Consider the following 25343-nt stretch of genomic DNA (forward strand, 5'->3'; position numbering starts at 1 on the left):
ATGGTATAATGTAGTATACTAAATTGACTTGAGTTGCACTGTTCACATTATAAACAAATGCACATTTTTAAAAGTTGAAGAGTCTTCATCATATATGTACTGGAGACTCTGAGGCAAGCAACAACAAACTCCTCGCCAAACCTCGCCCTGAAGGTGAGCCCTGCTCGTGGTGACCCTACTGGAGTCAGGAACCACCCGAATGCAAAAACAACTGGTTTTGAAGCGATCATGGTCTGACTGGGCACGCTGCACGCTTTAGAAAATGTGTTTTTTGTTGTTGATTATTAAAGCAAAGATGCAGTGCAGGCAGGAAACGTCATCAACCCCAGCAACAAAATCGCCCCCTACCCACAGTCAAACCTGTCCCCACCCTGCCATCCCACTGGTAAAATCCCCGGTGCCCCGTAGGCCAGTCCGGGCCAGGATCTTTGATTAAATTACTGGGGGAAAAGAGATGGAGCAGTGCCCAGGATGCTGAGGTCAGCCCCACTTTGACCAAGACCCGAGCCTTCATTGCCCACCCCCTTTCCCACCAATACAAATGAAGCTCCGTATTTCTCTTACAGAGCATTGCTACAGCTGTTTTTTTAAAATAGAGATAATGCTGGAACTGGTAGTCAACCCTACATGACTCTGTAAGTTCCCTTTCACACCCACCCTGCCTCTTTTATTTATTTATCTTTCCACTGAATTCTCTCATAGATGATTATAGGTTGATAAGCTTCTTAGGAAGAAACCTTGACCCTTGCTGCCCCTCCTCCCCGCCTACACACTGGGTTCTCTGCCAATCACCCTTTTGTAATTTTCCTCAGAATCGGAGGTCACGCCATCTATATGAGTCACTTACCAGCTATATAAGGCGGAACCCTCCTGAGCAACACCAGCCTGAGCAGCTGGGATCGAAGATCCAGCCTGAGCAGCAGAGATCGAAGATCCAGCCTGAGCAGCAGAGATCGAAGATCCAGTCTGAGCAGCAGAGGCAGTAGATCCAGTCTGAGCAGCAGAGATCGAAGATCCAGCCTGAGCAGCAGAGATCGAAGATCCAGTCTGAGCAGCAGAGATCGCAGATCGAAGATCCAGCCTGAGCAGCAGAGCATGGAGGACCAATGGAAACCGGTGAGTGTGAAGCAATTGAGGAGGTGAGTGTGAGTGACACGATGAAAGCGGTGGTGGGACAATGGAAGAAGTGAGTGGGAGTGACTGCACGAGTGAGGGTGTTCTTCACTCTTCAGTGTGGGGTTGGTGACTTGCCTATGGGGTCTTCAGACCATGGCTTCCTCCAGTGGAGGTGTGTCATCACCAGGGGCGGATTGGCAAGGCGGGCATTCGGGAATGGGCCGAAGGGCCGGTGCCTCAGTGCCCTCTGTGGGCCGTTTTTTTCTCCCCTGTCCCAGTCCACAGAGAGTGGACTAGGAAAGGGGAGGAAAAAAAACGGCCCACGGAGGGCACGAGACAGACAGAGAAAATGAAAGCAGCCTCGCTGTGCGGCCGGACATTGTCAGCTGTGGCCTCTCTTCACCCCTGCCCTGCCAAGCAATCAAGCTGAGGCTGGGCTGGGGAGGGGTGATTGTTTGCAATAATCGGCCTCCCTGGGGGCCAGGTGTTTCTCAGGCCTTTGAGCCATTTTCACCTCGGCCCCCCTGGGGCCCATGCAGCCCAGAAACGGTGTTAGTCTTAACACCTCGCCCACAGCCCTTCACGTTCAGGGCATAGTGGGCGAGGAAGAATGGGTCTTGCTGTGGGGGCAAGGTGATGTTTGGAATTTTTTTATTTTATTTATTTATTTATGCAATTTTATATAGCGCGGACTTTACCCGAAGGTGTCAGAGCGCTTCACACAAGGAACAGCAATAATACATGAGGAGAAAAATTACAAGTGGACAAATTACAAAAGCAAACGTTAAGTTACATGAATCAAAAGTGACAGTGAGCAACCAAAATACATGAGGTAGCAATCGGTACATTACAGGAGGAAAAAGTAATATGTGTGCAGGTTACAAAAGCGTACAAAGTACAAGTAGAGGTATAATACTGCAATAAATGGCAGACACTCCAGCACAAGAACAAACGTTACATAGGCAATGGTGGCACTTGTGCAAGTATCTAAAGCAAACAAAAGTGAGAGGTAGCATACAGTGTGATACCAGAGAAAAGTGACGTGTGCAAGTTACAAAAGGGTACCGTACACAGGTACAAGGGTAATACTACAGTAAATGGTAAACACTCAAACTGCCAGAACACACTGGGAAGACACTTCCCATGCACCAGCTTCACCTCAGCCTCCCCCTGGCTACCTGGCTACATTGGATGACCCAGAAAGCTGTGTTTTGTGCTCCCCTGCCAGGACATTTTCCCGAGGCCTGGAGGGCTGATTAATTTACTAATTGCAGGGTCCTTACCTCTGTTCATGTGCTCCTGAGCTGAAAGTCTGGGGAGGGCTGAGTAGGTTAGTAATAGCAGGGGCTTTGCTGCTTTTCAGGTGCTCCTGTGCTGGAGGGCTGGAATAATTTTGTAACAGAAAGGGGCCTTGCTATTTTTTTTAGTTGCTCAGCATGTAGGCCATTGGCACCTTTGCCCTGTGTCCTGTGCAAGAACAGTATCCTCCCACTTTCATTCCTTGTCTGTGCAAATATTGTTTCATGAAAGGGCACGCCCCTTGAATGTGGGCCACGCCCCTTAAATATGGGCCACGCCTCTTGAATGTGGGCCACTTTTTTTGTCAGTGCCCGGGCCGAATTGTGATCCCAATCCGACCCTGGTCATCACCTGCGTGTGTGATGGGGCTGTGGAGCTTGAGTGGCATCAGTGAGGGGCTCTTCATTGTTCTGTGTGTATGGTGGCGTTCCTCAGACCTTATCCTGGGTGTGAGACAGGTGCTGCTCGAGGTTGTGATGCGTGTGCTGCACTAAGAATGGAACGCAAAGAATCTTATATAGCGCATTATGCCAAGGCGTCAAAGCGCTAGAAGCAACAGAAAGAAGCATTCGCTAAATTCATGAGAAAAGACAACATGCCATTACGGAAGAGAAGAGAGCCACGTTTTTAATTGCTTCCGAAAGGCATAAAAAGAGTCCAGACTAGCAATTTGAGTGGGCAGGGGGTTCACATTTTGGCATCCGCTACAGAAAAGGAGCGGTCGCCCCATCCAGCTTTCCTAAGTTTTGGAATAGTCCTCTTCTTAAGGCAAGATGACCTAGGATGTCTTTTCTTTCGGGAGTGTACCAATGAAAAGCTGTTCTGAGAGGCACAGACCTTTGCTGGTGTAGAACCTGAAATACCATGCAGAGCACCTTGAATGTCTAACAGGAAGTCAGTGAAGGGAGCGCAAACCCTCCCTTTCTGAGCGATGTTTGGGGACATTCAGAAGCAGGTGTGCAGCCGCATTCTGAGTGACCTGCAATTTGATGAGCGATGACACTTCTGATGTGTAAATATAACAAGGCGTTACAATAATCAAGGCACCATGGGCCATATCAACAACCATTAGAGATAAACAATGCTAAGCGCGTTTAGCAATATTTATCCTATCGCTGGATTTCATCGCCGGGATAGCGCTGTATCAACAAAGCTTTTCACCACAGCGATAAGAAATCCAGCGATAGCGGGGAAATCGCCGTTTTGCAGGGAACATCGCTGGTTTTCCAGCGATATTCCCTGTAAAACGTCGATAACATTGCTTATACGACCCTGTGGTCGTATCAGCATTTTCCACCCCTTATGTTAAGCATAGGTAAGTCAGGATTTTAGCAGATGTTAGTTTTTGGCGAAAACCACAGTTTTCGCCAAAATCTAATGTGTGCTAGAATCCTGTGGGCTGCCTTGTAAATATTGCGATATGAACATCAGCAATATTTTACAAGGTAGTCCATCCGGGGTACGCTCAGTGACGCCCACTTTGCATCTCAAAGGGAGGCATCTGGAAAGAGGGTGCTAACATGCGAATATGCATGTTAGCACCCTCTTGTAAATAGGACAACAGTTTTGAGATAAAGCCCTTGTTAATATGCCCTCATGTTTTAGAGCAATTGCTACTGCCAATCTAGGCTCCACCAGAAGGAATGCAAATATTTTTTAACGGATTTTGATTATATAAAAACAGGAGCTTACAGTTCTATTGACCTGTGTGTCAAAAGTGAGAGAATTGTCAAAAATGACACCTACGTTTTTGCCTGAGGCCACAGGGGTAGGTAATGGGCCTCACATCTCAGGCCACCAGATTTCTGATGATACCGATTGCTGTGCTCCAAAAACCAGGATCTCGTCTTATCGGCATTTAATTTCAGATGATTTTCCTTCATCCAGTTACTAACACTGACCATGCAGAGTTTAATCTTGTCAGCTGTCCCAGGCAAATCATCAGTTAAAGGGAACAATGATTTGCATATCGTCTGCATAAGACAGCACCTGGAAGTCAAACGACCTCACCAGTCTGGCCAGGGGTGCAACATATGTGTTAAAAACGCAGGGAAGCTGGAAAGGATCAGCCCTGAACTTGCCACAGCTGACGGCATGAGTCCTATTAGTCAGAAATTACTCTAAAAGTTCCAAAGCCGTATCCCTCACCTCTGCCTGATGCAGTCTTTGCACCAGGTGGGATATCGTATTGAATGCAGTTGACAGATCCAGCGTTACCAGAATAGCAGCACCTAGCCGATCTACCTGGCAGCGTACAGAATTTGCAGCGGCAATCAATGCTGACTCCGTGCTATGACCACTGCAAAATCCATTTTGTGGGGGGTCCAAAAGATCATGTGCAGTTGTGAACAGGCACGGTGCGTTCATTGGGGCGTGGGGGCGTAGCCCCCCCGCCCGCAGCTCCCTCGGCGTCTTTGAACTTAAGTAAACTGAATCAATTTACTTAAGTTTAAAGACGCCGAGGGAGAACTGACAATCATATCAGTCAGCATGACGTCGGACCGCCCACCCCCTTCAGAGTCTAAAGGGAGTGGGCGGTCTGGCATCATGTTGACTGACATGATTGTCAGACCAGTGGGGGGCAACAGGCAGCAGCACAACACAAGTGTGCATGAGTGGGAACGGAGGGCGAATTTTCGTGCCGTGCCCACTCATGCGCACTAGTGTCTGCTCTGCTGGCGCATGCCCATTAGGAGAGCGAGGGTTGAGCAAAAGCTCAAACCTCGGTCTCCTAATGGGCGGGCGGGCGAGTAGTAATTGTGCCCTAAGCCAAGCCTGGTGCTGCTGGCAGCGCCAGGATTGGCTGAGAGTGAGTGGCTGTAGGCGCCAACACTGACCCGAGGCGGCGCGGACCGGACCTGCTCAGGTAGGAACAACCACTACATTTTTGGAGGCTTAATATGTTTACTTAGTGTCGGGGTTATGAAAAACATCTAAAGAAAAGTGCTCAGTAGCTGAAGGATTTGTACATTTGATGCAAGTTTAAGGTTTCCCCCTTACGCTATAAAATATAGATGGAAGGGACCCGTTTTTCGCTCTATCGGCTTGTTCTGACTCGTTTGACAAGAGAGTCTTGCTGACATTTCCCCCCACCAACCATGTTAAAAATACAAAAGTGAATGGCTAAAAGTGCTTATGGTCTCCGAAGGCATTGCAGAGGCCTCCTCTCGGCTGCGCCTTGCTAACGCCATCGCCCCTTCTTGCCCTGGTGTCTTCATAGCTCTGTCGCCTTGAGGGGAGGAGGGGGACAGGGCTCTGTTCCAAAGTTCATGCCTTTTCGTAATCAAGTGCTATTCATCAGAATGCCCGTCTTATTATAGATTATCATTTTTATTTTTGAAATATCTTTTCATCAAGAGATTGTTCTCAGGCATATCATTTTACAAAGAATTCCCCCACGCTGTTACAACATCTTATATTTACAATCCTCAAACCACCTTTCAGCAGTCCCAACTCGCAACTCCTCACCCTCACTATGAGGAATAAATTAAGGGGCAAGAAATGCGTTGAAGATTGATACGAGTCCTGCAAAGGCCAAATGAAACAGCACTACGAGGACATGAGATGTTCCAGGTTCACTCTTTGAAACTGCACGAGGGTTTGTGGTTGCCTTTAAATGTTTGCCAGCATTTACCACATTTTAGAGTTAAGTGAACTCTTCCACCAAGCGGGATTTCCATAACCTGAAGCAGATGAGTGCATGTGGCTGTACTTTTGTAGTGCGTTCTGCAATATTTAGATGAGTAAGAATTACACTACTGTGCGCCTACAGCGTTGTTGGCTGGCTACTTGGCTTTTGGTTTCGTTCGTGGCACTGGCAGCAGATAGTTTAAGACCCTGTATGCCTTTGTGTGCAGTGCAGAGTGCACGCTCCCACAGGTAGGTCTGGTCGCACTCACTCCATAGGTAGGTGGGGGTGACGCTTGGTTTACTAGTGTATGTTACACACACACGCAGGTTCAGGTTTATTTTATTTTTATTGAATGCATTTTTATATAGCACAGACTTTATCTGAAGGTGTCAGAGCGCTGTACAATAGAAAGAGTCGTCGTATGTGCAGACAGCAGGTGGGGCCCAGGCACAAGAGGAAACACACATTCCCTGGCTCCCGGTGCTGCCCTCAGACTAAATGCATGCCCGAAAGAGTACGGGCAATCAATAGCCATGACAGCCAGAACAGCGCCCTGAAGAGCAGCATCTGGCATGTAAGGGCTGTGGAGCTGGGGAAGAGTCAGTCGCGTGTGAGGCCATTGTCTCTGAAATGGTAGCAGCATTAACACTGAAGCGCTTAAACACGCGGGTGCTTCCAAAAGACTGAAGGACTAACCCTGGGTTGGTAAATGACTGACGGGTTCCTCTCGGGTCAATCGTCCTATTTATGCACAATCGCCTCTACTTCTGTGTTATTGTAGAAGAAGGCTTGATTATACAAGTTGCATACATAGTACTAGGTTTAGGATAAAATCACATGTGAAGCGGTCATGTTGCAGTAGCGTGCCATTGCAAGTAAACTCCCATGCGTTTTCATTGCATACACGTACCCTCTGCTCTAAGCGAGGGGTGAAGACATGTGGGGGCCTGATGGTGTGGTTGAGAGGAGTCTGGTCGAGAAAGGGAAGCTTCTTTCTAGCAGTAGCAAGTGTAGTGAAGCTTGGCTGCTGCCACCAAAGTGTCATGCATGAATTTCCGTCTGGTTTACCAAGCAAAAACCTCGTATTTGGCTCTTCCGCTCCGAGTAACACTTGCTGGGGAAAGAATGAGTGACTCCTGGGTGCCATCAGAAGCTCTGCCACTCTACCTGCAGCTCAGTCTGGGTGGAAGGTATTGTGCCATCACAGTCTCCTAAATAAGTGCATAGGTAAGCTCTCAATCGTTGTTTATCATCTTTACCTGGACATAATCAGTCTCCATCGGCCTGCAAAGGCTTTCCTAAGGCTAAGATCTCACCATATCCGAATAATGTTGTGACCTGATACAATATTGTGTTTCCGCTTGTCTGGCGAACAGGCTAATTGAGAACGTGGTTCAAATACAGACAAGCAAATATACACTTTCATTGAGATGGATGGAAGGGAGGTTGTCTGAAGATGGCTGGATGGTCTGGTGATTCACCAGTGGTGAAAGGATACATAGATGAATGAGTGGGCAGAAGAGTTACAGGAGAGTGTGTCCAGAAGGATGAGTGAATGTGTACATGAATGAATGCTCCAAATGATGGACAAACAAGTGGAAGATTTTCTAGTGAATGGATAAATGGATGGATGAGCGAACGGGAGAGTCTCTACAAGGACCGATGGATGAACAGATTAGTGCAGTGGATGATAGAAACATGGATAAATTAATGGTGAATGATGCGTGGGCTGAACACCTCTTATGTCGGCCACACTTGCTCGCTATGTAAAATTCATCCCCAACTTTTAGGCCTCACCACTTTCAAATGTCACCAGCCACCACTGGTTATGAACTTAACCAGTTCCTGGTCTAAAAATGTTTGTAAAATCTTTGCTAGTGCAGGCTGCAGCAAAATAAGGTGCATATTTTTAAGATCCTCCGCATCCCCACTAGGCTTTTTTTGGAGGGGAGGACTACTGCTTCCTTCCACAGTTGAGGAAATACTCCTGTGGGCAAAATCTGATTGAAAACTCTTCCAGGAGACGCACAATCAGATACGGAGGACGTTGAAGAATTGTAGGAGGACAGGGACCATCAGGTGATCCTGCTTTTAAGCTCATAAGAAGATTTTCTGCTTCAGACATGGAGATTGGAGTAAAAGCTGACATAACAGAGAGCACATAATGGTCGAACGCATATTCCGTTACCAATGCAGAGGGAAGTTCTTTCTCCAGTACGTTGAACTCAGACTAGATCTTTAAGATCTTGTCTTTGAAATACGCTGCAATATTATTGCAAAAACTTTGAGAGCTTTCCAAGGGTTGCTGAGTACCCGGTATGCAAAGCTCTTTGACCACCTTGAATAATACATTGGGAGTGTTGGTGACAGTTCTAATTTTTCTAATTTAACAAGTGGATTTGGTTGCGGCACTAGCACGTTTATATATAAGTAACACTTCTTTGTGTTTACCTTTCTCCTCTGATGTAGAATTAGCCCTCCATTTTTCTTTTGCCTCCAGCACTGCCTTCTTAGTATTTTCAATTCTTCCGAGAACCAGGGTGCGGAAGCTTTGGCTCTAGTGCAAATCATAGATTTAATAGAAGCGACCTGGTCAATGGTGCCCGTAAGCCAGTTTTTAAAGTTATCTGCACTAAGTTTATGGGCATAATTGTTATTTTCAAAAGCCTCTCTAAGGCCAGATGTCATATCTTCTGCAGAGATTTTATTCCAACTCTTAAAGAGTATAGGTTTATCCTGTGACTGTCCTACTTTTGTCTGCGTTAACATTCTATAAGTCACCCCTGAGTGATCCACCCAGCTTAAAGGAAGAGTATCCCCCACCGACAATGCTTCATGGTTGGTAAAAATCCATTCCAATTTATGTCCTACTGTATGGGTCGGGGATTTGACCTATTGGATAAATTCAAAGCTTGACATACATCCCAGCAGTTTGATGGAGTCATTGCGCCCCTTATCTTCCAAGTGGGAGTTAAAATCACCCAATGTAGTGAGCAAGGTAAAGAAATTCGGCCCCAGGACTCGATAAACTGAGTCCAAGAGCCAGGGGGTGATACATCAGTAACCCGGAGAGTGAGATATTCTTAATCACTTTAAATTTAAACTCTGCCACCTCACACATCCCGTCAAAGTCCACACTAATTGGCTCTAAGGTGCACCTAATAGACTTTATTTTAGTATAATAGCCACACCACTCTATGGAGGGGCCAGTCAAGCCTAACAATCATAAAGCCTGAGGGGACAGATGACACCAGGTCGGGTCCTGAATCCCCCTAAGCTTAGGTCTCTGTAATGAACAAACATTCTAGATCCAACATCAGTGAGGGACTCTTCCATGTTCTGTGTGTGGTGGCGTTCCTCAGAGGTGCAGATCACATGCCTCCTCAGTGTGTGACCGGTGCTGCTTGAAGTTGCAGTGCGTGTGCTGCACTAAGTGTCTTCAGTGTTCAGCGTGTGTCGGTGATATCTGCCCTGGTGTGGCCTCAGTGAGTGACTAGTTATCTAGAGTGGGTTTGTTCACAGGGAAGAGGGCAGGCACTGCTGCTCAAGAGTGAATGCTCCTCTCCTTAGATAGTCACGGTGTGAGGCACCAGGCAAGAGCATCTCAGTTCCCACTGTGTGACAGCGACACTCAGGAATGCCCTGCATTAGTGAGGGTGTGTCACTATCCTGTGTATGTGACAGGTCGTGCTCAGGGTTGCCAAGAGTGGATTCGTGTAGTGCAAAAGGTGCTCTTCAGTTCTGATTGTTTGACGAGTTTACTGTGGTACAGAACATGTGCCGCATCAGTGAGGGGGTTCTTCGGTCGTCTTTGGTTCCCCGGGGTCTTAGGTGTTCAGAGAATGTGCAGCGCTAGTGAGAGAACTTCGTGCCATGTGGTGTTCAGCGCTGTAGAGTATTTGCTTCTCTACTGAGGCAGCTTTTCGATTCCCGATGAATGATTAGTCAATCTGGGCAGGGGCTGAACGCAGGCCCCTGCAGCCCCTGGGGAGCAGGTGGGGACCCCAAACCTTTAGGGGGCTCCAACCCTTCAGGCGGTCCCCACTGAGCCCAAGACCAATGATTATCTGTGAGAGATGGGCTACTCAGAAGCCTCTATCACATTCTGCAGGGGGGGGGGCTCATAATATTGTGTTACACCAGTGGATCTGAGCTGAACATGTGCTGCACTAGTGTGAATGGACTCTCCATATGCCATTGTGTGACAAGCATACAAGGGGCTACAATGCATATGCTATACTAGTGAGGGTGCTCTTCAACCCGTAGTATGTGCCAAGGGGCCTGGGCACGTCATAGGCACTACTCAGTCCCCGCGTTTAACAGGGAGTTCTGAGGATGCATTAAGGAGAGGGTGTTCCAGGGAGTTCTGAGGATGCATCAAGGATGAAGTGTACGATGGAGTACTGAGAATGCACTAAGGAGAGGGTGTACCAGGGAGTTTTCGGAGGATGCAAGAAGGAGAGGGTGTACATCAGGGTTCTGAGGATGAATTAGGGAGAGGGTGTACCAGCAAGTTCTGAGGATGCATTAAGGAGAGGTGTACCACGGAGTTCTGAGGGTGCACTAAGGCGAGTTGTGTACCAAGGAGTTCTGAGGATGCATTAACCCCTTCCGTGGGGCTGCGATTTTCCCCGTGTGCGACCGCCGGCCGAACACGGGCGGGCCATGACGAACCCCAGCCGTCATCAGCACACGAGCACCGTAGTGCATGACGGCTGGGGTTCGTCACCAGCATGGAAGGGGTTAAGGAGAGGGTGTACCACGGAGTTCTGAGGGTGCATTAAGGAGAGGGTGTACCAGCAAGTTCTGAGGTTGCATTAAGGAGAGGGTGTACCAGCAAGTTCTGAGGATGCATTAAGGAGAGGTGTACCACGGAGTTCTGAGGATGCATTAAGGAGAGGTGTACCACGGAGTTCTAGGATGCATTAGGGAGAGGGTGTACCACAGAGTTCTGAGGATGCATTAAGGAGAGGGTGTACCAGCAAGTTCTGAGGGTGCATTAAGGAGAGGGTGTACCAGCAAGTTCTGAGGTTGCATTAAGGAGAGGGTGTACCAGCAAGTTCTGAGGATGCATTAGGAAGAGGGTGTACCACGGAGTTCTGAGGATGCATTAAGGAGAGGTGTACCACGGAGTTCTAGGATGCATTAGGGAGAGGGTGTACCACAGAGTTCTGAGGATGCATTAAGGAGAGGGTGTACCAGCAAGTTCTGAGGATGCATTAAGGAGAGAGTGTACCAGCAAGTTCTGAGGATGCATTAAGGAGAGGTTGTACCACGGAGTTCTGAGGATGCATTAAGGAGAGGGTGTACCAGGGAGTTTTTGGAGGATGCACGAAGGAGAGGGTGTACACGGGAGTTCAGAGGATGAATTAGAGAGAGGGTGTACCAAGGAGTTCTGAGGATGCATTAGGGAGAGGGTGTACCTCAGAGTTCTGAGGATGCATTAAGGAGAGGGTGTACCAGGGAGTTCTGAGGATGCATTAAGTAGAGGGTGTACAGGGAGTTCTGAGGGTGCACTAAGGAGAGTTGTGTACCTCGGAGTTCTTAGGATGCTTTAGGGAGAGGATGTGCCTCAGAGTTCTGAGGATGCATTAGGGAGAGGGTGTACCTCAGGGTTCTGAGGATGCATTAGGGAGAGGGTGCACCACGGAGTTATGAGGATCCATTAAGAAGAGGTGTACACAGGAGTTCAGAGGATGAATCAGGGAGAGGGTGTACCAAGGAGTTCTGAGGATGCATTAGGGAGAGGGTGTAGCTCAGGGTTCTGGGGATGCATTAAGGAGAGGGTGTACGAGGGAGTTCTGAGGATGCATTAAGTAGAGGGTGTACAGGGAGTTCTGAGGGTGCACTAATGAGAGTTGTGTACCTCGGAGTACTTAGGATGCTTTAGGGAGAGGGTGTACCTCAGAGTTCTGAGGATGCATTAGGGAGAGGGTGTACCTCAGGGTTCTGAGGATGCATTAAGGAGAGGGTGTACCTCAGAGTTCTGAGGATGCATTAAGGAGGGGGTGTACAACGGAGTTCTGAGGATGCATTAGGGAGAGGGTGTACAACGGAGTTCTGAGGATGCTTTAGGGAGAGGGTGTACCTCAGAGAGTTCTGAGGATGCATTAGGGAGAGGGTGTGCCAAGGAGTTCTGAGGATGCATTAAGGAGAGGGTGTACAATGGAGTTCTGAGAATGCATTATGGAGACGGTGTACCTCAGTGTTCTGAGGATGCATTAAGTAGAGGGTGTACAGGGAGTTCTGAGGGTGCACTAAGGAGAGTTGTGTACCACGGAGTTCTGAGGATGCATTAGGGAGATGGTGTACCTCAGGGTTCTGAGGATCCACTAAAGAGAGGGTGTACCAAGGAGTTCTGAGGATGCATTAAGGAGAGGGCATACCAGGGAGTTCTGAGGATACGCTAAGGATAGTGCTCTTCCATTCACAGTACAGAGATCTGGAGGGGTGCATAGAATATGCTACACTATTGACAATGCCCTGCGATCGCTAGTGTAGGGCAGGAGGTGCTAGGGGCTTCTGGGCATGCACTGCACTTCTGAGGGTGCTCTTCAGTCCTCAGGGTTGGCAGAGCGTGCCCAGGGGCTGTATTAATAAGGTAGGTCTGAAATCTTCACTGCACGAAGAGTGCGGAGGGATTTAGGAATGTGTTGCACTACTGAGGTTGCTCTATCAAAGGCAGTATAAGGCAGAGTATGTTCACGAGAGCAGAAAATACTAGTGAGGTTGTTCAGAACGTGGTCCCGGTAGTTCTTAGGCATGCAGACAATGTACAGCACTAGCGAGGGTGTTCTGCAATGTGGTCCAGGTAGATCTTAGGCGTGCAGACAATGTACAGCACTAGTGAGGGTGTTCGTCAATGGGGTCCAGGTAGATCTTAGATGTGCAGACAATGTACAGCACTAGTGAGGGTGTTCGTCAATGGGGTCCAGGTAGATCTTAGATGTGCAGACAATGTACAGCACTAGCGAGGGTGTTCTGCAATGTCGCCCAGGTACATCTTAGGCGTGCAGACAATGTACAGCACTAGTGGGGTGCGCCTCAGTTGGTGACACTGGTGGTCAGTGGTAGAAAGACTATGATACACTGGGTAGGGTGCTTTTCATGCTACAGTGTGTGACGGAGAGTGCACAGGGTGAAGAGAAAGCTACACTAGTCTATAATATTCAGTGTGAGTCAGCAGGTGTGTAAAGGTGCATAGAATATGCTCCACCAGCATGGGTGCTCTTCAGTACTCAGTGATTGACACAGTCAGTGGTATATGCTGCACTGGTGACGGTCCAGACTTCAGTGTGTGACACAGCCTTGGGGTATATGATGCACTGGTGAGGGTCCAGACTTCAGTGTGTGACACAGTCAGGGGTATATGCTGCACTGGTGAGGGTGCTCTTCAGTCCTCAGTGTGTGACACAGTCAGGGGTATATGCTGCACTAGTGAGGGTGCTCTCCAGACTTCAGTATGACACGGTCAGGGGTATATGCTGCACTAGTGAGGGTGCTCTTAAGTCCTCAGTGTGTGACACAGTCTGGGGTATATGCTGCACTAGTGAGGGTGCTCTCAAGACTTCAGTATTACACGGTCAGGGGTATATGCTGCACTGGTGAGGGTGCTCTTCAGTCCTCAGTGTGTGACACAGTCAGGGGTATATGCTGCACTAGTGAGGGTGCTCTCCAGACTTCAGTATGACACGGTCAGGGGTATATGCTGCACTAGTGAGGGTGCTCTTAAGTCCTCAGTGTGTGACACAGTCTGGGGTATATGCTGCACTGGTGAGGGTGCTCTTCAGTCCTCAGTGTGTGACACAGTCAGGGGTATATGCTGCACTGGTGAGGGTGCTCTTCAGTCCTCAGTGTGTGACACAGTCAGGGGTATATGCTGCACTAGTGAGGGTGCTCTCCAGACTTCAGTATGACACGGTCAGGGTTATATGCTGCACTAGTGACGGTGCTCTTCAGTCCTCAGTGTGTGACATAGGGGTATATGCTGCACTGGTGAGGGTCCAGACTTCAGTGTATGACACAGTCAGGGGTATATGCTGCACTGGAGAGGGTGCTCTTCAGTCCTTAGTGTATGACACAGTCTGGGGTATATGCTGCACTAGGGAGGGTGCTCTCCAGACTTCAGTGTATGACACAGTCAGGGGTATATGCATCACTAGTGAGGAAGCTCTCCAGACTTCAGGGTATGACACATTCTGGGGTATATGCTGCACCGGTGAGGGTGCTCTCCAGACATCAGTGTATGACACAGTCAGGGGTATAGGCTGCACTAGTGAGGGTGCTCTCTAGACTTCAGTGCATGACACAGTTAGGGGTATATGCTGCACTGGTGAAGGTGCTCTTCAGACTTCAGTGTATGACACAGTCAGGGGTATATGCTGCACTGGTGAGGGTGCTCTCCAGACCCCAGTGTATGACACGGTCAGGGGTATATGCTGCACTAGTGAGGGTGCTCTTCAGACTTCAGTGTGTGACACAGTCAGGGGTATATGCTGCACTAGTGAGGGTGCTCTCCAGACCCCAGTGTATGACACGGTCAGGGGTATATGCTGCACTAGTGAGGGAGCTCTCCAGACTTCATTGTATGATACATTCTGGGGTATATGCTGCACCGGTGAGGGTGCTCTTCAGACTTCAGGGTATGACACAGTCAGGGGTATATGCTGCACTGGTGAGGGTGCTCTCCAGACTTCAGTGTATGACACAGTCAGGGGTATATGCTGCATTGGTGAGGGTGCTCTCCAGACTTCAGTGTATGACTCGGTCAGGGGTTTATGCTGCACTAGTGAGGGTGCTCTACAGACTTCAGTATTTGACACAGTCAGGGGTATATGCTGCACTAGTGAGGGTGCTCTCCAGACTTCAGTATGTGACACAGTCAGGAGTATATGCCGCACTAGTGAGGGTGCTCTCCACACTTCAGTGTGTGACACAGTCAGGGGTATATGCTCCACCGGTGAGGGTGCTCTCCAGACTTCAGTGTATGACACAGTCAGGGGTATATGCTGCACTGGTGAGGGTTCTCTCCAGACTTCAGTGTATGACACGGTCAAGGGTATATGCTGCACTGGTGAGGGTGCTCTCCAGACTTCAGTGTATGACTCGGTCAGGGGTATATGCTGCACTAGTGAGGGTGCTCTTCAGTCCTCAGTGTGTGACACAGTCAGGGGTATATGCTGCACTGGTGAGGGTGCTCTCCAGACTTCAGTATATGACTCGGTCAGGGGTGTATGCTGCACTAGTTAGGGTGCTCTCCAGACTTCAGTGTGTGACACAGTCAGGGGTATATGCTGCACTGGTGAGGGTGCTCTCCAGACTTCAGTGTATGACACGGTCAGGGGTATATGCTGCACTAGTGAGGGTGCTCTTCAGTCCTCAGTGTGTGACACAGTCAGGGGTATATGCTGCACTGGGGAGGGTGCTCTCCAGACTTCAGTGTATGACACAGTCAGGGGAATATGCTGCACTAGTGAGGGTGCTCTCCAAAGCTATAATGCCTGGGGCCTTCCCAATATCACAGGCCACTACAAATGTGGGAACTGCAGCGTTTGCCCACTAACTGAGAACACTAAAACACTTGCTCTTGAACCGAATAAAACGTGGACCATTAGTTCACATACTAACTGCAACAGCTCAAACGTGGTGTATCTAATCACATGCCCCTGCAACCTGAGGTATGTAGGGATGACCGGCAGAAGAATAAAACAGCACATCTGCGAGCACAGGAGTACTATCCGATGCCAGAAGTCAATGACAAAACTGACAGAGCATTTTCTATCCATGAAACACAGCCCGAATGACATCAAATGGACAGTCATAGAACAAATTGACAATAGCAGGTACCAAAAGCAACGTTTATTCGAAAAGGAGCAACGTTGGATTTATAGACTTTCCACGCACAAATCTGGCTTAAATGACAATATCCCATGCAACTCTGTCCTCCCTAAGTAACAGCAGACCGGGATTGGTGTCCAAAGCTAGGGGCTTCCCCTGCACGTAATTCAATGTAAGAGACACTGTGGAACACCGGTTTTATTTAAAAGAAAAAAAAATTGATAATTTTTTGATTGATTGTATGAATATGGGGTTCTCCTCTGGACACAATGCTACTATAGAGACATTATGGAGCACTCCTGTAACAATACCGATCCAACAGGGTTTGCTAGTGAGTCCACTATTCCCTTGGATCCTCCACTCTGCCCACTAGTGTTAAATAGCATTATCGCTAATGATTTTACTACTTCCTATGATCCTCAACTCTGCCCACGAGCATTTATTTTAATGTTAATTTATGTTATTTTGTCTCTCTGTAGCAACAATCACTCTTCCTGAGCATTAAAGCCCCTAATTCAAACAACAGTGTTTTCTTGTGAGGCGCATTGCCCGATAAAACAACAGTGTTTTCTTGTGAGGCGCATTGCCCGATAAAACAACAGTGTTTTCTTGTGAGGCGCATTGCCCGATAAAGTTTTCAGGTCCACAACAGGTACAGTGCGCTTTGACACTGATTAGCTACTAGGTGCCTGGCAACTAATGATGCGCCATGAGCAGTCAGTCAAGCCCCCGCGACCGGCAGCATTCACTGGCTGCAGCAGGGGGGTGACGCGTTCATCCTAACCACACCCTTCCCGGAAGCAGTCAACTCCTTATTACTGCCGTGATGGGCTCGATCTCCACACTACGGGGCTCCCTTTGAAACAGCATAGGCACGACTTGCACCCGTCTTCCCTCCACAAGTAAGGTTGTTTTATTTAATCGCCGAAGCCGAAGGGTATTAATACCGGAGGCACATTTTTTCTTCGGCTTCATTACTACCTGCCTGACCTCGCTGTTTTTCATCGACAGATTGTTGCGAGGGCTTCATATTGCAGGCTCGGGGACGCCCATGGAGCCATAAATTCCAGCGCTCCTTGTAAGATATTACTAAACGCCAAGCAGTGTTTGATTCAAGTTTATTCATTTCTCATCTATTAACTTTCGCTCACACGTAGGAGGTACCCTGGTACCATCAGGTTCCCTCGGAAAGCGCGTTGGATTTGGATGCAGATATGTATTAAGCATGAGCGGATTTTGCGGATTGGCAATCCGCGAATTTTGCGGATTTGCGGATTCGCAATCCGCAAAATCCGCGAATTCCCGCGAATTTGCGGATTTTTTTTTTTTTTGTGTTCGCCCGTGTTTCTGCCAGTTCGCGAGGGTTTTTACAATTTCGCAATTTGCGAACTTACCTGTCGGGTCGCAAGTTTTGCGAACTTGTTGTTTCTACGTGTCCAGCCTGTTTGGGACACTCTTCTTCATCACTGCCACTCTCTGTCACCACTGCCACTCTCTGACTACTCATGCCACCCTCTGGCCCACCCATGCCACCCTCTGTTTCATCACTACACCCTCTGGTTGTCCAGTGTACATTATTTACGGCAAAGCAAAGCACACCTTCCCTGCCTCAAGTGACCTGAATTAATTTGGGGCTGATTAATGTGTCACAGAATATTTTTTTAGCTGGCACCTGCTTCCTTAGTGCGCCCTGATTAGTGATCTTTTGCACTTGCTAAGTGCTTTCATTGTTGCAAAATTAGTTACAACACCTGCCCTGCCCCAACTGACAATAATGAATTAGGGGCTGATTAATGGATTTTAACTTCCAGCCTGGCTCCTGCTTGTCTCCCTTAGCTGTAATTCAGGACCTTTGTGGCATATGTGTAACTATTCTGAGGTTCAGAGCAGGGTCACATAATAGTTTCAACTGGCAACTGAACTCTGGAGGGGCCCCTCAGGAAGCACTACAGGAAATGGCTACTAATGATGTGCCTGAACTTTTGAACCTGGTAAGTAGTTACTTTCAGTTTTGCCAAGATCGTATTTCTGCAATTTTGCACTTATTCGCGGGGCGCGAACTCACGCTAACAGTGCGAGCAGTGCGAGCAAAATCCGCTGCTCGCGGATTTGCGGATTTTGCGGGAAATTCGCAAATCTCGCGGATTGCGGATTTCCCGAAAATCCGCAAAATCCGCGAGCGGAACGGATTTTCCGCCCACGCCTAATATGTATGTGCTGACAGTAGCTACGCGCACGTACCACGATCACTTCTACCTCAACCACGAGGCATGACACCCACAATGCTTATTACTCTGTGTGCCTGCCTCTTCCACTAGCGCTGGCCACACGTATGGATGATAGCTCACAAGTAATACGTTTCCAGTGGGTTGAACCAATATAGATACAGAGATACAGCTTTTTTGTAACAAGCACGTAATGTCTGAAAGTTCTATTGGCCATAGAACACACACTCTCAGTTAGTGTGAATCATTGTTGGTCCGCCACCAGATAATACCACTGATGTTGTGGGGACCTCACAAGGTGGACTTATCATGATAAGATCTATATATGTGTATTTGTTTGTATATATATGTCTGTTACCCACAACCCTCTCCCCACCCCTTTTTTTCCCTAGGTTTTTTCCAGAATTCAGGAGAAGAACACACTTTTTGATTTAGAATCACATTTTGTGATTCTGACTTTGCTACCAACGTGGAGAGGGTGTGCCTTAGCGTGCGTAGACCATCCCGTTGGCGCTACATTGGTCCTGACGAAAACCTTACAATCACACATAGGTTGAAACATGTAGACCTCTTTTTAACTACACTATACGACTTCTTAAAACACCAACAGCCCACCTAATTGGGCAACAGGTGTCCCACATTTTAATTAGTATCCAAGACACTCCAGAATAAAGTCTTTGAGTGGGTAACATTGGATACCTTTTAAACACACTGGTGGTTTAGTCGTGGGGTGAGTAACTCTCTGTACGATTACGCGTTGATTCGGATCGCGCCGCTGGCCACCAATGTTAGACGGGGACCTGGAGGGTCGGCCGAGGACAAGGGGAGAGGTCTCCGGGGAGAGCCGTCTCCTAGCGATCGTACAGACGAGTAACTTCCCCCCCACAGATGGACACCACACAAGGATGAAGTTAACGTTCTTTATATATAGTTCTTGAAGCAAGGTATTACGATACAACAAGATCAGGATACGAGGATCCTCTCAATTCTAGTCTCTGTAAGGGAAAGGGGGTAGCGGGACAGTCTTGTTACCAATCTGGTATTGAGATGGAGTGATGGGTAGCTCACAATCCTCGAGCTCGGCGTTCTAGATGGTCGGGCCGCGGCAGCGCCAGCAGGTCCCGAGGAGGTCGTAGGTGGTAACGGGCGCGGCAGCGCCAGCAGGTCCCGACGAGGATGAAGTTTGCAACGGGCCGCGGCAGCGCCAGCAGGTCCCGACGAAGATGGAGGTTGCAAAGGGGGCCGCGGCAGCGCCAGCAGGTCCCGACGACGAGGAAGGTTGCAGAAGTCCGCGGCAGCGCCAGCAGGCAAGACGATGGTTCACAAGACAGGGCTGCGGCAGCGCCAGCAGTCCGTCAAGGATGAGTTCTTCAAGGTGTCTCTCGACTCCAGGATACAACTGCCTTCCTGCTCTGGAGCAGCCCCAGTTATAGGTCTGGCGCCCTTTGATGTCCGGAGCCTCGCACTTGGAGGTCGGGAGGTCCGGGATGAGGGAGTCCAGACACCCAGCAGGGGGGTGGAGCCAGCGCCCGGGGAGGCTGGGGCGATCGGCACCTGGCGGGGGAGAGCCATCAACGCTCCTTTCTCCCATTGACCTGCCAAGTGGTCCGTTCACCTCCTGGGTGGATGGTGGTGCCGGGCTGTCGGGGCCTGGCCAGGCCCAGGGTTGGGGTCGAGCTGAGGCCACGCGGCCTCGTGGTGCAGTGCCCAAGATGGCGGCTGGGCCCGGGCAATGGTGCTGACAACGGCCCGGGCCAGTGATACAGATATGTCCGGGAGCAGGCGTCCCGTAGGGGACGGGTTACGGGTCGCTTCTGTGGGTCGTTGGGGTTTTCCTCCGGGTAGCACCTGGAGGGCCGGTGTCCGGGTTCTGTTATGCGGGGAGGGAGCGAGCCCTTTCTGGGGCCTGTCCAACATGCGTCCCCCCCAGCTGAAGGCGGGGAGAGTCACCCATCATCTTGGGGACTCTCCTCGTCGAGGCAGAAGAAGCGTGACAGGCCATCTGCGTTGGCGTGGTCTTGGCCAGGGCGATGCTCCACAGTGAAGTCCATCCCCTGCAGGGAGATGGACCATCGCAACAGTTTGGGATTCTCCCCCCGCATCTGCATCAACCATTGCAGGGGGCGATGATCGGTCTGTACCCAAAAGTGGGTACCGAAGAGGTAGGGCCGGAGCTTCTTGAGGGCCCACACTACTGCAAAGGCCTCCCGCTCGATGGTACTCCAGCGCTGTTCTCGGGCTAGCAGGCGTCGGCTGATGAAGGCCACTGGCTGGTCGACTCCCTCGGAGTTTAGTTGGGAGAGGACGGCCCCAATGCCATGGTCCGAGGCATCAGTCTGGACGATGAACTCACGGCTGTAGTCGGGGGCCTGGAGCACAGGGGCGGTGCACATGGCGGCCTTCAGTTTCTCGAAGGCCGCTTGACAGGCTGGGGTCCAGTTGATTGTTTATGGGTGTTTCTTGGATGTGAGTTCCGTGAGTGGCCCCACAATGCTGCCATAGTCCTTCACAAACCGCCGGTAGTATCCGGTGAGCCCCAAGAAGGCTCGGACCTCGGTTTGGGTGACGGGGGGTTGCCAGGACTGGATGGCAGCGATCTTGAGCTGGAGGGGGGCCACCAGACCGCTCCCCACTTGGTGTCCGAGATAGGTCACGGACTCCTGGCCAATTTGGCACTTGCTGGCCTTGATTGTGAGGCCGGCCCGTTGGAGGGCCTGCAGGACCTCTCGGAGGTGGTCTGACCAGTGGCGGCTGTATACCGCTATATCGTCCAGGTAGGCGGCGTAGGGGTTCCTCCAGCCCCATGATCATCCCCTTGAGAGTGCGGTTAAACCGCTCGACCAGTCCGTTTCCTTGCAGGTGATAGGGGGTTGTGAATCGGTACGTGACTCCGCGCTGCTGCCAGAGGGATTTCATATATTTGGAAATAAAGTTCGTGCCCCTGTCGCTGACGACTTCCCGGGGGAAGCCCACTCGAGAGAAGATCCCCATTAAGGCTCGGCCTACCACTGGTGCTGTCACCGTTCGAAGGGGGATGGCCTCGGGATAGCGGGTGGCGTGGTCCACCAGGATCAGGATGAATCGATGCCCTTGTGCTGTTCGGGGGTCCAGGGGCCCCACAATGTCTATTCCCACCCTCTCGAACGGGGTGGTGATGACGGGGAAGGGTTGCAGGGGTGCCTTGATTTTTTGCGGCCGCTCTTCCCGCTGGCCTGGCAGGTGGGGCAGGCCCGGCAGTGGTTGGAGACATCATTTCGCATTTTGGGCCAGTAAAAGTGGGTTACTAGGCGGTTGTACGTTTTGTCTTGCCCCAAGTGCCCAGCAAGGGGGACATCGTGTGCCAAGTTCAAGAGGAAGTCTCTGAAGCGGAGGAGCACCACCAGCACCCGACTGGCCCCCAATTCTGCGATTCTTTGTTCGCTGTACAGTAGGTCATTGTCCCAATAGATCCAGTGGGCCCCTGCGGTGTCTCCGCGCTCTGGGCGAGTGCTTGCTGTCGCAGTCCCTCGAGGGAAGGACAGGTCTTTTGCTCCTGCAGGAATTGTTCCTGGGTGGGTCCCCCCTCTTGACGCCACTGAGCCAGTTCTGGAAGGTCTTGGGGCTGAGCGGGCCCTTCTTGGGTTTGTTCTGGGGGATCAGTACGGACGGTGTCCTCCTCGGGAGTGATCGGGGCAGGAGGTACTGGCCATTCGGGTTCTTCGGGTCTGGGGATGGCGCGGGCGGCCATGGACTGGGTTGTTACGCACGCCCAGTCCGGGAGGCCCAACATCCCCAGGTGCTCTCTTCTTTCAACGGCCGCCCACTGGGAACTCTCGAGATCGTTTCCACGGGGGCATCATCGCGGACAGTCACTTTTAGCATGCCGGACACTCCTCCCCATTCGAAGGGGACGCAGGCCATCCGACACAGGCTCTCGGAATTGTCGGCCGATCGGACAGGGCAAAGGACGTTTGGCAGGATTTGTTCCGGGGTCACCAGGTGACAGCGGACGGCCGTCACACTGGCCCCAGTGTCACGCAGGGCTTCGGCCTTGCGCCCATTTATGTTCACCCACTGGCTGTACTTTCTGGTGTTGGCGGGTAGGGGAGCCCGCGGAATCATGTCTCTTCCCCCTAGGCAGGCCAAGACCATGGCGGCGGGTTCCCACTCGGGCTGCTCCTGCTCGTACTCTTCATGCTCTTCGGAGATTTGCTCCTCCCCTAGGGCGGCGGCCGCGACCTGGCGGGGCCCGGGAGACTGGTTCTTGGGGCAGTTCGGGTCGCTGGCATAGTGGCGGACTCGCTGGCATCGGTGGCAAGTAACGTTGGCCCGGAAACCTGGGCGCATCGGTGGGTTTCCCCGACCGGCCGGGGGCAGGGTGTTGTTGGCGGGAGCTGCTGGGACGGCCTCTCTGCCCCGGCCCTGGCCTCCTCCTCCTCGGGGACGATGGTGACCTTGGTTGGTTCTGTTCTGCTCTTTTGGCCCACTCCGGGCCACTCGGGTGCTTTCCCATCGGTCAGCTTCAGCGGCGAGCTGCCGAGGTTCAGTCAATTTACTGTCGAGGAGGTGCTGCCTGAGCTCGATGAAGCAGTTGTTGGAGAGGTGCTCCCACACAATGAGGTTAAAGAGTTGTTCGTAGGTGTTTACGTGGCTACCCTTGATCCATCCCTCGACGGCTCGGCTGAAATAGTTCACATACTCTACCCAAGTTGTACCCGGGATCCGTGTGCAGTCGTGGAACCTCTGGCGGTACATCTCGGGCGTGAGCCCATATCGAGTGAGGAGGGCAGCCTTCATGTGGTCATAGGACGTCATCTGATGGTCCGGGAGCTGTAGCAGGGCATCGCGGCCTTCATTGACGAACCTCCCCCATAGACCGGCTCCCCAGTCACTTCGATCGATCCGGTGGGAGGTCATGGCGATCTCGTAGGCCTTGAACCACTGTTGTATGTCGTCGTTCCGAAAATATTCTCGGACGACATCCTTGGGGATGTGGACCTTTTGTTCTGTAGTGCCTGGGGTGCGCGGTTGCTCGGGCACCCCCAATTCTTTGTTCTGTTTCCGTATTTCTATCTCTGCTAGTTTGCGCTCGTGTTCGTATGCCAGTCTTTTTTCTTCGAGTTCTCTCTGTCTTTGCTTTTCTTCCCGCTCTTCCCGGAGCCATAAGTGTTCTAAGGTTATCTTTTGTTCCGCCAGTTTCAGCTCTCCGTCCAACCGGAGCCGTGCCAACTCTAATTCGTGTAGTCTGCTTTTTTCTCGTTCTTGGATCTCTTCCCGGGAGAGACCGTTCTCCTTTCTTCGGTCGGGGTGGAGTTTGTCTCTGGTGCTTCGACGTTTTGGTTCCGGGGTTCGGCTGCACCTGTTTCTGCCCAAGATTCTAGGGCGTGTTTGAAGTCCTCTTTCGTGCTCAGGCCGGTGGTAGCAATGCCTAGTTCTATGCAAAATTGTTTTAGCTCTCGATGACTGTACTCTTCTAATTTCTCCATCTGGAATTTCTCTGTGGATCCGCTCTGTTTGGTTGTCATCGTGGTTTAGTCGTGGGGTGAGTAACTCTCTGTACGATTACGCGTTGATTCGGATCGCGCCGCTGGCCACCAATGTTAGACGGGGACCTGGAGGGTCGGCCGAGGACAAGGGGAGAGGTCTCCGGGGAGAGCCGTCTCCTAGCGATCGTACAGACGAGTAACTTCCCCCCCACAGATGGACACCACACAAGGATGAAGTTAACGTTCTTTATATATAGTTCTTGAAGCAAGGTATTACGATACAACAAGATCAGGATATGAGGATCCTCTCAATTCTAGTCTCTGTAAGGGAAAGGGGGTAGCGGGACAGTCTTGTTACCAATCTGGTATTGAGATGGAGTGATGGGTAGCTCACAATCCTCGAGCTCGGCGTTCTAGATGGTCGGGCCGCGGCATCGCCAGCAGGTCCCGAGGAGGTCGTAGGTGGTAACGGGCCGCGGCAGCGCCAGCAGGTCCCGACGAGGATGAAGGTTGCAACGGGCCGCGGCAGCGCCAGCAGGTCCCGACGAAGATGGAGGTTGCAAAGGGGGCCGCGGCAGCGCCAGCAGGTCCCGACGACGAGGAAGGTTGCAGAAGTCCGCGGCAGCGCCAGCAGGCAGGACGATGGTTCACAAGACAGGGCTGCGGCAGCGCCAGCAGTCCGTCAAGGATGAGTTCTTCAAGGTGTCTCTCGACTCCAGGATACAACTGCCTTCCTGCTCTGGAGCTGCCCCAGTTATAGGTCTGGCGCCCTTTGATGTCCGGACCCTCGCACTTGGAGGTCGGGAGGTCCGGGATGAGGGAGTCCAGACACCCAGCAGGGGGGTGGAGCCAGCGCCCGGGGAGGCTGGGGCGATCGGCACCTGGCGGGGGAGAGCCATCAACGCTCCTTTCTCCCATTGACCTGCCAAGTGGTCCGTTCACCTCCTGGGTGGATGGTGGTGCCGGGCTGTCGGGGCCTGGCCAGGCCCAGGGTTGGGGTCGAGCTGAGGCCACGCGGCCTCGTGGTGCAGTGCCCAAGATGGCGGCTGGGCCCGGGCAATGGTGCTGACAACGGCCCGGGCCAGTGATACAGATATGTCCGGGAGCATGCGTCCCGTAGGGGACGGGTTACGGGTGGCTTCTGTGGGTCGTTGGGGTTTTCCTCCGGGTAGCACCTGGAGGGCCGGTGTCCGGGTTCTGTTATGCGGGGAGGGAGCGAGCCCTTTCTGGGGCCTGTCCAACACACACGATTACCTCTCTTTTACATATAAAGAAGAAACCAGCTCAACTGTAGTCAGGTGTCGCAGCACACTTGAACGGCACTCGGCTGTTCAGGTGGGACCCCGATGATGAAGCATGTCACCAACCAGGTTGGTGAGTGAGGGGTCTTCGAAAGGACAAAGGATGTCCCATAATGGGTTGTGATTAACGCACCTCGACCTCCCCTACTGAGGTTGGGATTTATTGAAAGGGTTTACTCCTTACTTTGTTGTTTAATTCTGAAATAAGGGGACCAGGAGTCCTGACCCTGTCTTCACTGGCAAAATACCCTTTTTCTCCCATATTGTTTCGCAAAATGACAGCCAATCTAGTCAGTGCAAATAATGAGTGCACCAATGAAGGAGCTTTTAAAACCTCAGTGTGTAACACGTGGTCACGGGAACAAATTCTATGCGGCACAAGTGATGGTGCTCTCCAGGCCTCAGCGTGGGAAGTGCAATTAATGACTGCACCAGTGAAGGTGCTTTTTTGTTCTCAGCGTGTGCCGGG

General features: G+C 51.0%; 1 protein-coding gene across 1 annotated transcript in view; it reads left to right on the plus strand.

The window, feature by feature from the left end:
- Nucleotides 1-887: 887 nt before the first annotated feature.
- LOC147750576 (galectin-1-like) overlaps nucleotides 888-25343 on the plus strand; it is a 73667-nt gene continuing 49211 nt past the window's right edge. The window contains exon 1 of the mRNA XM_086936574.1: nucleotides 888-1116. Coding sequence (XP_086792700.1) covers nucleotides 1096-1116 — 21 coding nt within the window. The 5' untranslated portion in view covers nucleotides 888-1095. The remainder of the gene's footprint in view (nucleotides 1117-25343) is intronic.

The sequence above is a fragment of the Lissotriton vulgaris genome, chromosome 1_1 (genome assembly GCF_964263255.1).
Source record: "Lissotriton vulgaris chromosome 1_1, aLisVul1.2, whole genome shotgun sequence".
Taxonomy (NCBI): domain Eukaryota; kingdom Metazoa; phylum Chordata; class Amphibia; order Caudata; family Salamandridae; genus Lissotriton; species Lissotriton vulgaris.